Here is a 14,467-nt window from a genome sequence, read left to right on the forward strand (position 1 = left end):
ATGGCGAGGAAGCTCAGTGTGTTGGAGGTCATTCTGATCATCTTCTTCCTGATTGTATTGTCTGTGGACATCTTCTTGCTGTTCCTGGTGCTGGAGAAACCTTCAGGTAAGGGGGTGCCGTGGCTGCTGCGTGGAAAGGACTGGTAAAGGAAGCCCCTCCAGGAGGCCAAGAAAATCCTTGCCATGCCTTCGCTCTTCGGCATGCTGCCACATTGCCCGTCCATAACTCAGATAAGTCCATCTCCAAAAGAGAGGTTCTTTTTCTGCGGCTAAACCTCGAATGCTAGTGATAGGCAGGGTCTCACAAGTCCCATCTGAAGGAATTTTCACAGGATGCACAGGTAGGCTCATTAAATGCCTGTTTTTCAACTTGGAGTCAGGAAGTTATAGGCCTCAAGGAGAAAGAACAACGGAGGTAACAGTGCCCAATCCCATACATTACGGAAAAGGAAAGAAGGTTACCGGACAGTTGAGGGCTGATATACTTGACCTACATGTGTGAATTACAGTCCCCCACCCAACCCCAGCCCATATCCTGATTGGAATAGTTAGGATTTCTTCATAGAGACCTTTGAAACTGTTGTTTTGTTGCTCACAGAAGCATCAAGCAGAATGCCTCCTCCTCCAAGCACACACTATCCACTAAATAAGAAAAAATATGTAATACACATTATACTCTAAATATGTAATACAAAAATCTATTCTCAATTAAAATGAAATTGGAGGTTTATTCTGCTCGATAAAGCTCACTGTATAAATATAGATTAAACATACAGTAAAAAGAAATGATGCTGATAGCGGAACCCTACTTTGCTCAGTCTCTTCATCACTCTCCACAGTAAATTAAAGACTTTTGAGGGACGATTATGGCTTTGAAAGATTATTTGAAATCCATTGATATAAACTATTTTTGGCCTATGGCTTCTTTTTCCCTATAAAACTTTTTTTTGGGTAGCAAGTCTCATGAGATTACTATTCAGAGTATATGAATAAGCAGTGTCTTTTATTCAACACAAAATGAGGTCTGCACACCTCCTTCATTCTAAACCACACTCTCCTGCATGTAGAATAGTTCCAATTTTAATTGTTTTACACAGTGGACTGCTCCTGATGTGTTTTTTGAAGATATGTTTCTTCCATGAGTTGAAAAGGAATTTTTATTTAATTTTTTATTGTGGTAAGAACACCTAAATGAAATTTATCCTCTATATTCTTAATATGTTTTTCAGTGTATAGCGCAGCATTGTTATCTATAGGCACAATTTTGTACCTCAGATCTATGGAACTTACTCATTTTGCATAACATATTATATACATGTTAATTAGCAATAACCCATTTCTCCCTTCCTCCAGCCCCTGGCAGCTATCATTCTGTTCTTTGCTTCTGTGACTTTGGCTTATTTTTGATACATTATATAGGTGGAATCATACGGTATTTGTCCTCTGTGCCTGGCTTATTTCACATAGCATAATGACTGCAAGCTTTATCCAAATTGTTGCGAATGACCAGATTTCATCCTTCTTTAAGGCTGGACAATATTCCATTTCATGTAGTGAGAGCCCATGTATGTACCACACTTTCCTTACTCCTTCATCCATCAGTGGACATCGGAGTGTGTTCACATCTTGGCTATTGTGAGTAGTGCTACAATGACGTGGAAATGCTATTATTTCCTCTAGGTGTTGATTTCAATTCTTGTGGATAAATACCCAGAAGTAGGATTGCTGGACTGTATAGTAGTTCTATTTTTAATTTTTTGAGGAACCTGTATAATGTTTTCCATAGTGGCTGTGCAAATTGGCATCATTCCCACTATTAGTATACAGTGGTTCCAATTTCTCCACATCCTCACCAATTCTTGTTTTCTTTCTTTCTTTTGTTTGTTTTTTTATAATGGCCATCCTAACAAATGAGCTGATCTCTCATTGAGACTTTGATTTATATTTCCCTGATGATTAGTGACATTGAGCACCTCTTCACATACCTGTAGGCCATTTGTATGTCTTCTTTAGAGAAATGTTGATTCAAGCCTTAACCCATTTTTCAATCAGGTTGTTCATTTTTGTTTGTTTTATTTTTGCTATTGAGCTATAGGAATTCCTTAAATTTTTTAGAAACTGTCCCTTTTCATATACATGGTTTGCAAATATCTTTTCCCATTCCTTAGGCTGCCTTTTCATTCTGTTGATGGTTGGTTGATTGGTTGGTTGGTTGGCTTTTGGTGTGCAGAAGCTTTTTAGTTTGATGTAGTCCCATTTGTATATTTTTGCTTTTGTTGCCTGTGCTTTTGGTGTCATATCCATGAAATAATTGCCTAGACAAATCTCATGAAACATTTCCTCAACCTTTTTTCCCCCCTCAGAGTTTGCAGTTGCAGGGGTCTTACGTTTAAGTTTTTAATCCAATTTTAGAACTGTTTTTTAATTTAAATATATATACAAACAAGTGTAGCGCCATAAAGGTAGTAGACATGTTTTGAAGACTTCCTTAAATAAAAACCAAAGGTATTCAAGGCCTCTATTATGCCTACAGTAACTACGGCCTCAAACTTAAGATTGATTTGGGTTTTGGGTGCTCCATGGGGCTGGCTGAAGCTGATCCCGCTTCTGATGCTGTTATATGGAAGGGGGTGGGGGTTGTTCACAAACATGAGAAAGGCTAAGGTAAGGATAGCCAATGTTCAGTGACAGTCTATTTCAGATGGGGACAATAATGTCTTCCCAGTTTATCTCACAGATTGTTGAAAGTGAGTGGAAAAACAACAAATAAACAAAAAATTGTGGAACAACTGGGTAGTCACATGTAAAAAAATAAAGTTGGATGCCTACCTGATATCATATATGAAAATTAACTCAAAACGGATCTAAGGTTGAAATTTGAGAGCCAAAAATAACAAAACTCTAAGAAAGCATAGTTATAAATATTTGTGACTTTGTGTTAGGTGACAGTTTCTTAGATGTGACACCCCAAACCTAGCAACTGAAACTGAAAGAGGCAACTTGAACTTCAAAATTTAAAAATGTTGTGCTTCAAAGGGCACTATCAAGGAAGTATAAAGACAACCCACTGAACGGGAAAAATATTTACAAACAACATATCTGGTAATGGTCTGTTATTTGGAATATATAAGGAAAACTTACAGTTCAAAAATAAAAAGGAAAATAACCCAATTTTAAAACAAGCCAAGGATTTAAACAGACATTTCTCCATTGAAGATCAGAAATGTCCAATAAGCCATGAAAACATATTTAGCATCATTGGTATTTTGAGAAATGCAAGTCAACATGAAATACCCTTCATACTCATATAAAAACACAGACAGTAACAAGTGTTGTCGAAGATGGGGAAACACTGGAACCCTCAGCCATTGCAAGTGGGACTGTAAAACGGGGCAGCCACTTTAGAAATGAGATTGGCAGTTCCTCAAGAAGGTAAAGGTCGCGTTAACCATATTACTTAGCAAGTCCACTTCCAGGTATAGAACCAAGAGAATTTAGGATGCCTGTGCACACAAAAACTTGCATATAAATGTTCATAGAAGAATTCTGTGTAATAGTCAAAAAGCAGAAACACCTCAAATGTACATCCATTGATGAATAGATTTAAAATGTTATAGCCCTACAATGGCATATGACTCAGCCATAAAAAGAAATGAAGCATTGTTATACACTGAAACATGGACAAACCTTGAAAACATTACGCCGAAAGAAAGAAGTTAGACGCCAGAGGTTACCTATTTTATTATTTTGTTGATAGGAAATGTCCAGAATGGGCAAATCCACAGAGACTGAAAACAGTTTCCCAGGGACTGGGAGAAGGGGGAAGGGCATGAGCCCGAGTGGGTATGCAATTTCTTTGGGGGTTAATGAAAATGCCTGGAGTTGGAGAGTAGTGATTGGTTGCACAATTTTGTAAAATACTAAAAGAACACGCAATTGTACACCTTAAAGGGGTGAGTTTCATGGTATGTGAATTACATCTCAACAAAACCCAACCAAAGGCAAAGCAAACGTGTTTAACACTGGGCGAATGTATACAAATGTAGGTACCAGCTACTGGTGACCACTGCCTGGAGAACTGGCCGAAAGTCTGCCATGTCACTGCTGCCTCCTTCCAGGAACTGACATCGCGCTTCTGGTGTTTAACTTGATGCTTCAATTCCTCTGCAGACACTTCATTCACTCCACAGTGCCTGGCGATCCCCGAATCCGAGAGGATAGACTGTGCGCCTGGCCAGATCGTGACAGAGGTCAGAGAAATGGGCTCCCTGCTGTTGGCCAACGGGTTTTATTTATAAGAAATGAGTGTGCGAAGTTGGGGCGGGGTGCGTTGGTGGTGGAGTGGGTTAGGGGCCTCTGATGTGTCTGGAGTTATTCCGTCCTTGCCTTGTTGAAATAAACAACAGCCCCGTGGAAGTAGGGGAAACAGGGCAAGGCGAAGGGAAAGGAAGGGGGAGCTCGCAAGAACATTGGCCCAGGGCGTCTAAAGTCCAGAGGCAGGGGAAGTTCCCAATGTGGTTCAATGTGTTATGAGTGCAATTGCAAAGGCAGCCTGGGAAAGGTTTTTGTGGGCTAGACCATGTATCCTTTCAGAATAGAGGCCATCAGGTACATGCGGATGACCGAGTCACTTGGTGAACTCAGTGACTTGTTTTAACAAGAGCCTTCTGGAATCATATTACTGCTAAGAGATCCCTATGGACATGTGCTAAGAAACATAGATTTTCTCCCTGAGTAGCTTCTACAAGAATATCAGCTATTTGAATCCTGCTGGCTTTGATTAAAAGCTTTGTAATAAAGGTTGTATACACTTAGATTTTATTTCTTTACTTCATATTTTATATTCTATAGACCATAATATCCTATTGGGATATTAACAAGTACTGCATTAAATTTTAGGTTAAAATTAGACAGTATTGACCTCTCAATAATTCTGAATCTTCCTATTTTAAAAACATAAAAAGTCTCTCCATTTTAACTCATACATATATTTCTCAACTGAGTTTTATGTTTTTCTTAATATGCATTTTATTACATATACATTATGAAGTTTCCCCCTAGCTATTTCATATGCGTAGTTTCTATTGTAAATACAATCCATCATATTTTCTAAGTGGCGTTAGTCCGTGTTATTGTGACAGCTTTGGAAATGGACAAAGAAGGAGGAAATGCATAAGGTGGGGCAAACGTAGCTTTACAGCTGCTTGCATGGAAAATATTACAATAGTTAATAATTAATGCAAAGAATATACTGTGTTTTGCATACTCACAATCATAAACCCACTTTTTTTAAAAAAAGATTTTTAATTTATTTTTTAGAGAGGGTGGAAGGGAGGGAGGAGAGAAACACTGGTGTGTGAGAGATACATCAACTGGCTGCCTTTCACATGCCCCCTACTGGGGACCTGGCCCACAACCCAGGCATGGGCCCTGACTGGGAATCAAACCAGCAGCCCTTCAGTTCACAAGCCACCATGCAATCCACTGAGCCACACTGGCCAGGGCTGTATACCTACTTTTGCCCTACCCTGTATATCTCTCCAAAGTCTGACCTTTGGTTTCTTGGGTACCGATAATGGCTTAAAACTGAAAGAGGGATGTTAGGGAACTGCACGAAAAATAATTGTGTTAACCTGATGCACTGTATCTCGCATCGTACTGACTTTTATAGAAGTCTATAGACTTTGGAGCAATTTACGGCAATGAAACTGACCTTTTGAACTCTGCAGACCTCAGTTTCAGCGGTAGCACAAGTGTTTAAAGTGTGTCTCGAACTTAGGAATATCAGTTCCCCAGAGGCTACCCGTGCCCCCTATACTCTTCCACTTGGCCTTTTGTTATCTGAGTATCATTTATGTACATGGAGAGCAAAGGAAAACATTTAAGAAGACTTTACAGTCATAATGTGATTGCTTTGTTTATAATAGGCATGGAGCATTGATTTAAGTTATATTCCTGTTGTGATTTTTCAGAGCAATTACAGCCGATGTTGGCATCTAAAATACTTGTCAGGATTCTACCTTTTCCAGATGAGCAGTGTTGTGATATATTCTTTTTTTAGCACAATATATGTATGGATATATTCTTTTGATAAGAAAGATTCAGATATTACAGATATGTACAGAGAAGATGGAAAAGTCCTATCCATGAAGTTTCCTTTCTACCTCCAAACACCTCCCCCACAGAATCAGCCAATAGTTTGGTGTGTGTTCTCCTCTTGGTTTTTCTATGCTTTTGCATGTACTTATATGTTTAGCACATATATTTATGTACGTTTTACACAGATTTGATTATACTGTATATATTATTTTATAATTTGCTTTTTAAATTTAGGACATTTAAATGTACCACATTATTATATTTTTTAAATAGTTTGCTTCTGTTTAGATGATCATATGATTTTCTTCTGTCAATGCTGTAATTACGTTAAAAATTTCTTAATTTTGAACCACTCCCGCTTTCTCTTGATAATTGTTACTTGGCTATTATGCATTAATTTTTTAATGCACTAATGAATTCAAATCTAACATTTAATTAAAACTTTAGCCCTGATTGGTGTGGCTCAGTGGATTGAGCGCCAGCCTGCAAACCAAGTCACAGGTTCAATTCCCAGTCAGGACACATGCCTGGGTTATGGGCCAGGTCCCCAGTTTGAGGCATGCAAGAGGCAACCAATTGACATATTTCTCACACATAGATGTTTCCCTCTTTTTATCTCTCCCTTCCCACCTCTCTAAAAAGTAATTAAATAAAATATTTAAAAAATATTTTTATACATCATGTTTTTAAGTGAAATTGGCCTACTATGTATGTTTGCTTAATTATTTATTTGGACTTTCCTTGCCTAGTTTGTTATTAGAATTATTCCAGTTTAATAAAATGAGTCAGGAAAGTTTCTACCTTTTCCTATGTCCTGAAAAGACATATATATGTAATATAAAATATATATGTAATATATTCTATTCCCCAAATTATGTAGGCAAGATATCATTTTTTAGAGAAATATATTTGATGGCTTTTTATAGTTACCTATGGTTACTGGCCCATTAAAGGTTTTCTATCTCTTCTAATTTTCATTATTTAATGTTTTACTCTTTAAAGGTTCAAACTACATTTTCATATTCATTGGCAAATATATATACAAATAGTTATCTCATAATTATTATTTGTGTTAAAAGTCATATGTACCTGTTGTCATTCCCCATTTTTGTTTCAAACCATATTTGTCTCTCTTTTTGTCAAAATAGGGTTTGATAAGAAATACTCATATATCTTTGATCTTGTCCTTTAGATTTATTGGTCTGCCAAACTAAAAGCAAAACATATCCTCACACTATAGTAATCATCAGTGTGGAATTTTAGCAGAAATTGATACATATGCCATTGGAATATAATAGAACGTCTGAAAATGCCTCTTCATGTTCTCCTACGTGTGCGCTTACATTGTGTTCATAATGAAAGTGACATTTCAAATCAGTCATGGAAACAAGGCCTATTTAATTAACGGTGGCATCTGTCTCACTAGGCTTGCTGACAGCACCCTGTCACATGACCTTAGATGGCTACCTGGGACACACAGGTGCTCAGTTCCTGTTTTCACCTCCACGCTGACCTGGCTTAGAGCCCTGCTTTTTCTCCTGCTGTGCTCTAGGCTATGGATACATTTTCTCCCTTGAGTTGATAAGACCTATTTTCTGTGTTTCAGGAGCTTCATAACATTCTGGTCTGCCATACTGCATATTTTGCTGTTTCATAATGAATTTATATATATTTTTTACTGACACTTCTGTCAACTTCGTGTAAATTTAGTTGAGTGAAGAGGTGGGTGTCTGTGTTTATTTCAACAGTTTGATTCAGTTTGCCGTCTATTTGAGTTTTTAAAACAAAACTTTATATAAGTTCATCTGGAAGTGGTAGGGCCTTCAGAAAATACATCTCACCAAATAATGGTACTTATTAAATGCTATAACCAAACCACTCAGAGAAGCCACATGTGATTTATTTTGATATTGTGATTTTTTTTTATGTCACCCCCTGTCCTAGTTCTATCTTAAGTTTCTCTATTTTCCTTTGCTTTCCCTTTCTTACTTATCATAAATGCATTTCTTCCTGCCATGTTGTTCGCCATTTCCGTGACTCTTCCTGCTGAGAAAGTCCAATCTGCTTGGTCTGCACCCAGCTCTCCCCTGGCAGGGAGACCATGTCTCTCCAGCCTCATTGCTCTGACTCAGTGTTCTTGGCACAATGACCCAGTGGCTTCCCTGAGTCCACTTGGAATATTGCTCTACTGTCCTCCTGCCTAACTCTCCCTCATGCACTAGGGCTCAACTTACCTTTCACCTGCCTGGAAGCCCTCCCCTACCCCCGGCCCCCTGCCCGCCCCCCCCTCAGCCCCAGGCACAACCTATTGGAGCGCTGATCTCGTCATACTGTAATTGTCGGATTCGCTACTGGTCTGTACATTTGCTCAAGGCAAGAACTGTGTCTTATTTATCTATATTCTTAGTTCATTGTCTGGTAGGTAATAAATGTAGATTAGATAGCTAGGTAAATGTATAAATAAAAGAGGGATGGATAAGAGGCTGAAAGAATTACGAGCCATCTTAAATTCTTCTTGGGAAAAAATGACTATAAATAAATAGACATATAATAAATAGACGTATAATACTTTTCTTCTTACGTCCCTTGTCATGGTAACCCTGTGCCGTTGTTACAGGAAGACTGCAGGTGGCGATATAAGTGCTGCTGGAAGCCTACAGCGGACCTCAATGTCCCCCGGTGCTTCTTCCCCAGGAACTGGGGCTACGAAGTCAGGAGTGGCAGCCGGGAAAAGCAAAGCTCCGGTGAGCACTGCGTTCTCCGTCAGCTCTTTACGACCAGGTAAGTTAACTGCAAAACGAAGGCTAAGTGCTTGTCTCTCTCTCCCCCGCACCCCGCCCCCAGGGCTTACTGTCCTGTTGCAAAGGCTGCCATCCCCGTCTCTCTTTGGAAATGACATCGCCGAGGCCCTCTTCACAGCTGAATATCAGACATCCAACCGTCTGCGTTTTAAGGTTTGGTAGTTACTACGGACTGTATCTCTGCAGAGCGCGGGGCCGCATGCCGGGTGCGGCTCACCCTCCTTTACACACGGCGAGACGCGTGGAGGCGGAGGGTTCCCCTGTTCCTCTCTGCTGGGTCTCCGGATTTGATGGGCAGGCTAATTTTTATTTGATGAGGGGCACGTGATTGGGGGATTTCTCCTCACCCCTCGGGAAGCACAGGGTCAAGAATGAGAAGCTGTTCTCAGTGGGGGCGAGAATATTTCATAGCTCAATAAGGAAATGGTCTTATCTGGAGCTGTCCCTTCGTTTTTCTGTTTTTGTTTTTTCCTGACAGATCACTGATCCCAATAACAGGCGCTTTGAAGTCCCCCATGAAAATATTAAGCCGTTTAATGGCACTGCTGGTACCACCAACTTGAGCTATCACATCGCGGTCACTGATAAACCCTTCAGCATCAAAATAATGAGGACGAGCAACAACAAAGTCTTGTGAGCTTTTTGACACTCTTTGCATGTCTTTGAATATGCTGTCCCGAAGTCATTCATCCTGACTTCCTGTGGGCCTGTGATCGCTAAGTATAATAGGGAGATTGAAGCACAGAGAAATGTCAAAGCTTTCGGGACTAACCATTAACACTGTTAATCTGTTATGATTACAGACCAACGAAAACCAAACATGCAATGTGTTGCTTTGCTGAGTTATACAAATCCTCTTGTGTTCACATATACTATGAAATAGGGGATCTTATTATTTTGGATTATCATTCACACTGGAACCCAACTTCACTGTACACCGTTCCAAATTACTGTTTCCTGAGAAACCTACCACCAAGCCCCTACTGATAGCCTGAGCTTAAACCTCACATTGTACTGGAGGGATTGCAGCATTAATGTCAGTAAACCTGTCTCCGGACGCCTGACCGAGCGGCTCACCGGCCCGCTGTGTACGAGGCGCAGCGCGCGCTTCCTCAGTCTCGGTTTCCTTGTCCACAGAAAGGGAGTCAGAGCGTCACTGTGGCTACGTGTCCCGAGATAATGCCGATAAAGGACCCAGTGTAGTGTGTACATAAAGTGGATGCACAGAAAACGTAAGGTCACATCTGCTCAGGCCACACTCATCCCACGTGAGTTTCTAGTCCCACGTCCCCAGTGCTGGGCTCCTCTAGAATGAAAGAATCAGAGGCGCCCTAGGCAGGCTTTCTTCAAAAGCATTGAGGTGGATGGGGAGCCCTAAAACCACCGTCCTCGAAGGCGACAGGACGGCAGCAGGCAGAGCCAGTGGTAACTCTCGCCTTACTCCACGACCCAGGTTGGACACGGACATCGGGCCCCTCCTGTTCGCCGAGCAGTACCTGCAGCTGTCGTTCCGACTGCCCAGCGCCAACGTGTATGGGCTGGGAGAACACGTGCACCAGCAGTACCGCCACAGCATGGCCTGGAAGACCTGGCCCATCTTCACGCGCGATGCCGCCCCCACCCCGGTGAGCGTGCCTTCCTCCTGACTGCTCGCAGTAGGGAGGACCTTGTCTCCTCTTCAGAAAGTAGCCCCCGGGGGCGGGGGGGGGGGGGGGGGCGGGCGCGGTGACCTATGGAGGGAAGTGACCTTCAGAGGGGCAACTGTGCCGTCAGATCTGTCTGCGTTGGAGAGTGCTTGCTCTTGAGGTTCAGAAACTCACGATACTCATGTGTCAATTTTTAAAAGCACTTCATGTTTAACTAAAACATTAAGTAAAACATTTAATGACTCTATTATAGCTAGTTTGCCTCCTTTCCTTCCTCCTTCCCTTCCCTCCCTCCCTCCCTCCCTTCCATCCTTCCTTCCTTCCTTCCTTCCTTCCTTCCTTCCTTCCTTCCTTCCTTCCTTCCTTCTTAGCATTTTAAATTTAGTCTGTATTCCAGCCAAGTGCTGATGCTGTAACTTTTCCAGGCTATAATTTTAAACCTGGCCTCATTTTGCATAGGTCTGCTGATTGTCTCTACTTTACATATCATGCAGATTCTCTTTCTCCTCTCCTGAAATTTAGCATAATCAGTTCTATTGCTTTGCATACCAAGGACTGATTTTGCAACATCACACAGGGAACTTCTAGAAAGCTTTCTGTATATTATAATCTCATATCGTCTATTCTTACATCACTTACAATTATACACACTATCTCTCTTTATATAAGCGCCCCCATCAGAGCCCTGTGACAGGTTCAATGTATCTTTTTCGTTTAAAAAAATTTTTAACGTTATTACTATCTAAGCATCATACATTAATAATAGAAAAAGCAGAAAATACAGATAGGCATAAAGAGGAAATTCAAAAATTCCTCACAATTCCTCACAATGTTAGCAATCATCTTCTGCTAACATTGTATTCTATGTCACTGCAAATATTTTCCAGTTTTAAAAAAAATAACCTGATTGAGGTATGACTCATGCCATAAAATTCACGCAGGTGTACGACGCAATGATTTTAGTGCCTTCACCGAGTTGTGCAACCATCAACGCGACCCAGTTTTAGAGCATGTTCATTTCCCCAGTAGGGCCCCTTCTACCCTTTTACACTTAACTCCTCTTTCTACCCCAGTGCTGGCTCCTGCCTCAGACAATCACTACTCTACTTTCTGTTTCAATGGATTTGGTTTTTCTAGCCATTTTATGTAAGGGAGTCAGGCCCTGTAGGATCTTTCCTGTCTGTTTCTTTCACTTCGCACAGCATTCATGAAATTTATTCATGTCGTAGCGTGTATTAGCATTTCATTTCTTGGCATTAGAGTGTCCTCTTGTGTCCTGTGCACATTGATGCTACTACTGTCATACCTGCTTTGTACAATACTAACTACACCAAGTGTTGACCAAGGACCCGTTGTGTGTGGCTTTCGATTTTGTTTTGGGGTGAATGAAAACATTTGAAACCGACTCTATTATTCCTTTTCACTTTCGTTGACAGGGCATGATTAACCTGTATGGAGCCCACACGTTCTTCTTGTGCCTTGAAGACACCAGCGGCTCCTCTTTTGGGGTTTTTCTGATGAACAGTAACGCTCTGGGTAGGCAGCATCTCATTATCTTGGCGGGAATATGTTTGGGGGAAACTACTTTTGTAAAACTGAGTTGCATGGTGAGCTCAGCGTTCAACGGAAAGCGTATTGGACCCGCTGTGTCCTAAAGAAGCTAGAAACAGACAGTAGTTAACCTGTCTACAAATCCCGCTCATGCTAAAAGCTGCTTTTAAGGAAAACTGCCTCAGGGGTCTCCTTTCATGCAATGTCTCCCACAGTATTTTGTAGGTTATAGGGATCATTGATAAGCATGTTCCAAGGGTACCTGTGGGTTTCATCCTGTAAACCATGCTGTCTACCTCCTAGCCCACCCCTCCCCCACTCCAGAACCTTCCTCCTCCCGCTTCTAAACTAAAGGTTGCATTTTTTTTCTAATTGTAAGTAAAATCATCTAATAAGGTTTTAAATACTTTTTGATTATATCACTAGCAAATCCCAGACATTTGGATTTTTCCTATAGCCAGATTAAAATTGAATTTGTTCTTTTTCTTAAAAACACCAATGAGTTCCTCATTGGTGTTGTGTTCGCTTAATATTTTGGTAAACTTCAGCAATCATATAAAGGACCAGATGTGATTCTCATATCTTTCAAAATGACATCTAGACTGCTTGGGTAGCTCAGGTATTTAAATTCTGGAGAAGAATGTATTCGCTACCATGAAATCTTCATAGCTCATATTTTAACCCTTTCAGAGGCCGCCCTCCAGCCCGCGCCTGCGATCACCTACCGCACCATCGGGGGCATCCTGGACTTCTATGTGTTCCTGGGGGACACCCCAGAGCAAGTGGTCCAGGAGTACCTGGAGGTATGGCCTTGTAGTTAGATAGTCATTGTTTATTGCTGCTGTTATCTCATAGCCCAAGAAAAATAAAATTTTTGAGTAAACCATGGATTATAAACGCTGGGATGGTGAGTCTTTCATTCATTGTATGTCTGTTCTGATGCCCATTTATTGAGCGCCTTCTGCGTATGAAGGAGGCACCGTGCAAGGCTTGAGAAATGCAAACCTAAGTCAGATGTGATGTTGTTTTCAAGGAATGCACAGTCCATCTACGCATGACCAGTCATTCCAAAGATCTGAGGCCACACATCAGCAAAGCATATTCATTCATTCAATAAATAACAATTCAGTGAAAAGAAACTATGTAAAAGGAATTGTGCTATTTATTTTGGATTCAACCCGTAGGACAGGAAGGAAATTTAGACATCATTTGGCCAGACTTTCTACTTTGCAGATGAAAAAACTCAAGTACCAAAAAGAGTAGTGATTTGTTCAAGATGATACATAAATGTGTATGAAATATGGTCCAGGTGCCAGCCAATTTATAGTCACCTAGGAGAAATATGATAGCCTAAAATAATTATAATTGGAAGCACCTCATAATAAATGCCATTAATGAGGTGCCAATGAACTGTATGGGAATTCAGAGGCATGAAAGAAAGCACCGTACCAAGGGGACTGTCCTGTGGGAGGACAGGGCCTCTTAGGGAACAGCGTAGGCCAGGACTCTGTCCGGGATCTTCTCAGAACGTGGGCTCGAGTAGCCTGCAGACTTGGACTTCGAACATGCTGCAGCATGTCTTCACCCATCTCACTCTTCATCCTATCAGTCCTATGCCTTTATCCTTAGCGCACGCAACTATCTGAAATTCTATTAGACATTTACTTCTTTCCTTTATGCTCTGTGCAAGCAGAACTGTTGGCTTTATGCCACCGTATGCCAACTGACTACATCAGCACCTGTCATATCACCGACACTCAGAAAATATTTATTGTGTGAATAAATGTTACATGTTCCCCTCAAGATGATACTGCTATCCAAGCATGTTATGCAAATCCATTGTTCTCTGGTGCTGCAGCTGTCTCTGGGAGTGCATTTAGTACTTAGTAGAGAAAGATGTGAGCGATGGAAGTTTGCAGATTTCCCCAGGCGATTACTCTTGGCTTTGATATGTTAGATCTGGGAACTTAAGAGAAAATGAAATGGAGATAGTGTTGTCTGTGTTGGATGTGGTGCTACAAACAATGTTGATTCTAAATGCTTAGACATTTCTTAATCTTTCTAGCTCATTGGACGACCATTCTTGCCTTCCTACTGGACTCTTGGGTTCCAGCTTAGTCGCAGGGGCTATGGTAACATCGAGGGATTAAAAGAAGTTGTAAACCGAACTCGGAAAGCTGGGATCCCGTATGTAAGTTGGACCTTCTCTTATCCATTTTGTATCTTTTATTTTTTGTACATAATTCAATTTATTAGGAAAATATCCTAGATAGATGGGTCAATGGATGCATGGGTAGATGGAAGGACGGATAGATAGATAGGCAGACCTACTATTGTAAAATTGCAAATTAAACCAATGTCATCATGGAA

General features: G+C 40.9%; 1 protein-coding gene across 1 annotated transcript in view; it reads left to right on the plus strand.

The window, feature by feature from the left end:
- The window catches only part of MGAM2 (maltase-glucoamylase 2 (putative)), a 74,088-nt gene continuing 59,621 nt past the window's right edge, over nucleotides 1–14,467 (plus strand). Inside the window, exons 1-9 of the mRNA XM_054564228.1 lie at nucleotides 1–106; nucleotides 4,171–4,250; nucleotides 8,717–8,843; nucleotides 8,944–9,053; nucleotides 9,379–9,533; nucleotides 10,354–10,525; nucleotides 11,983–12,082; nucleotides 12,788–12,900; nucleotides 14,163–14,288. Of these exons, the coding sequence (XP_054420203.1) occupies nucleotides 1–106; nucleotides 4,171–4,250; nucleotides 8,717–8,843; nucleotides 8,944–9,053; nucleotides 9,379–9,533; nucleotides 10,354–10,525; nucleotides 11,983–12,082; nucleotides 12,788–12,900; nucleotides 14,163–14,288 (1,089 nt within the window). The remainder of the gene's footprint in view (nucleotides 107–4,170; nucleotides 4,251–8,716; nucleotides 8,844–8,943; nucleotides 9,054–9,378; nucleotides 9,534–10,353; nucleotides 10,526–11,982; nucleotides 12,083–12,787; nucleotides 12,901–14,162; nucleotides 14,289–14,467) is intronic.

This window comes from Pteronotus mesoamericanus, unplaced genomic scaffold (assembly GCF_021234165.1).
Source record: "Pteronotus mesoamericanus isolate MK-2021 breed Mesoamerican mustached bat unplaced genomic scaffold, CSHL_Meso_final scaffold_85, whole genome shotgun sequence".
Lineage (NCBI taxonomy): Eukaryota > Metazoa > Chordata > Mammalia > Chiroptera > Mormoopidae > Pteronotus > Pteronotus mesoamericanus.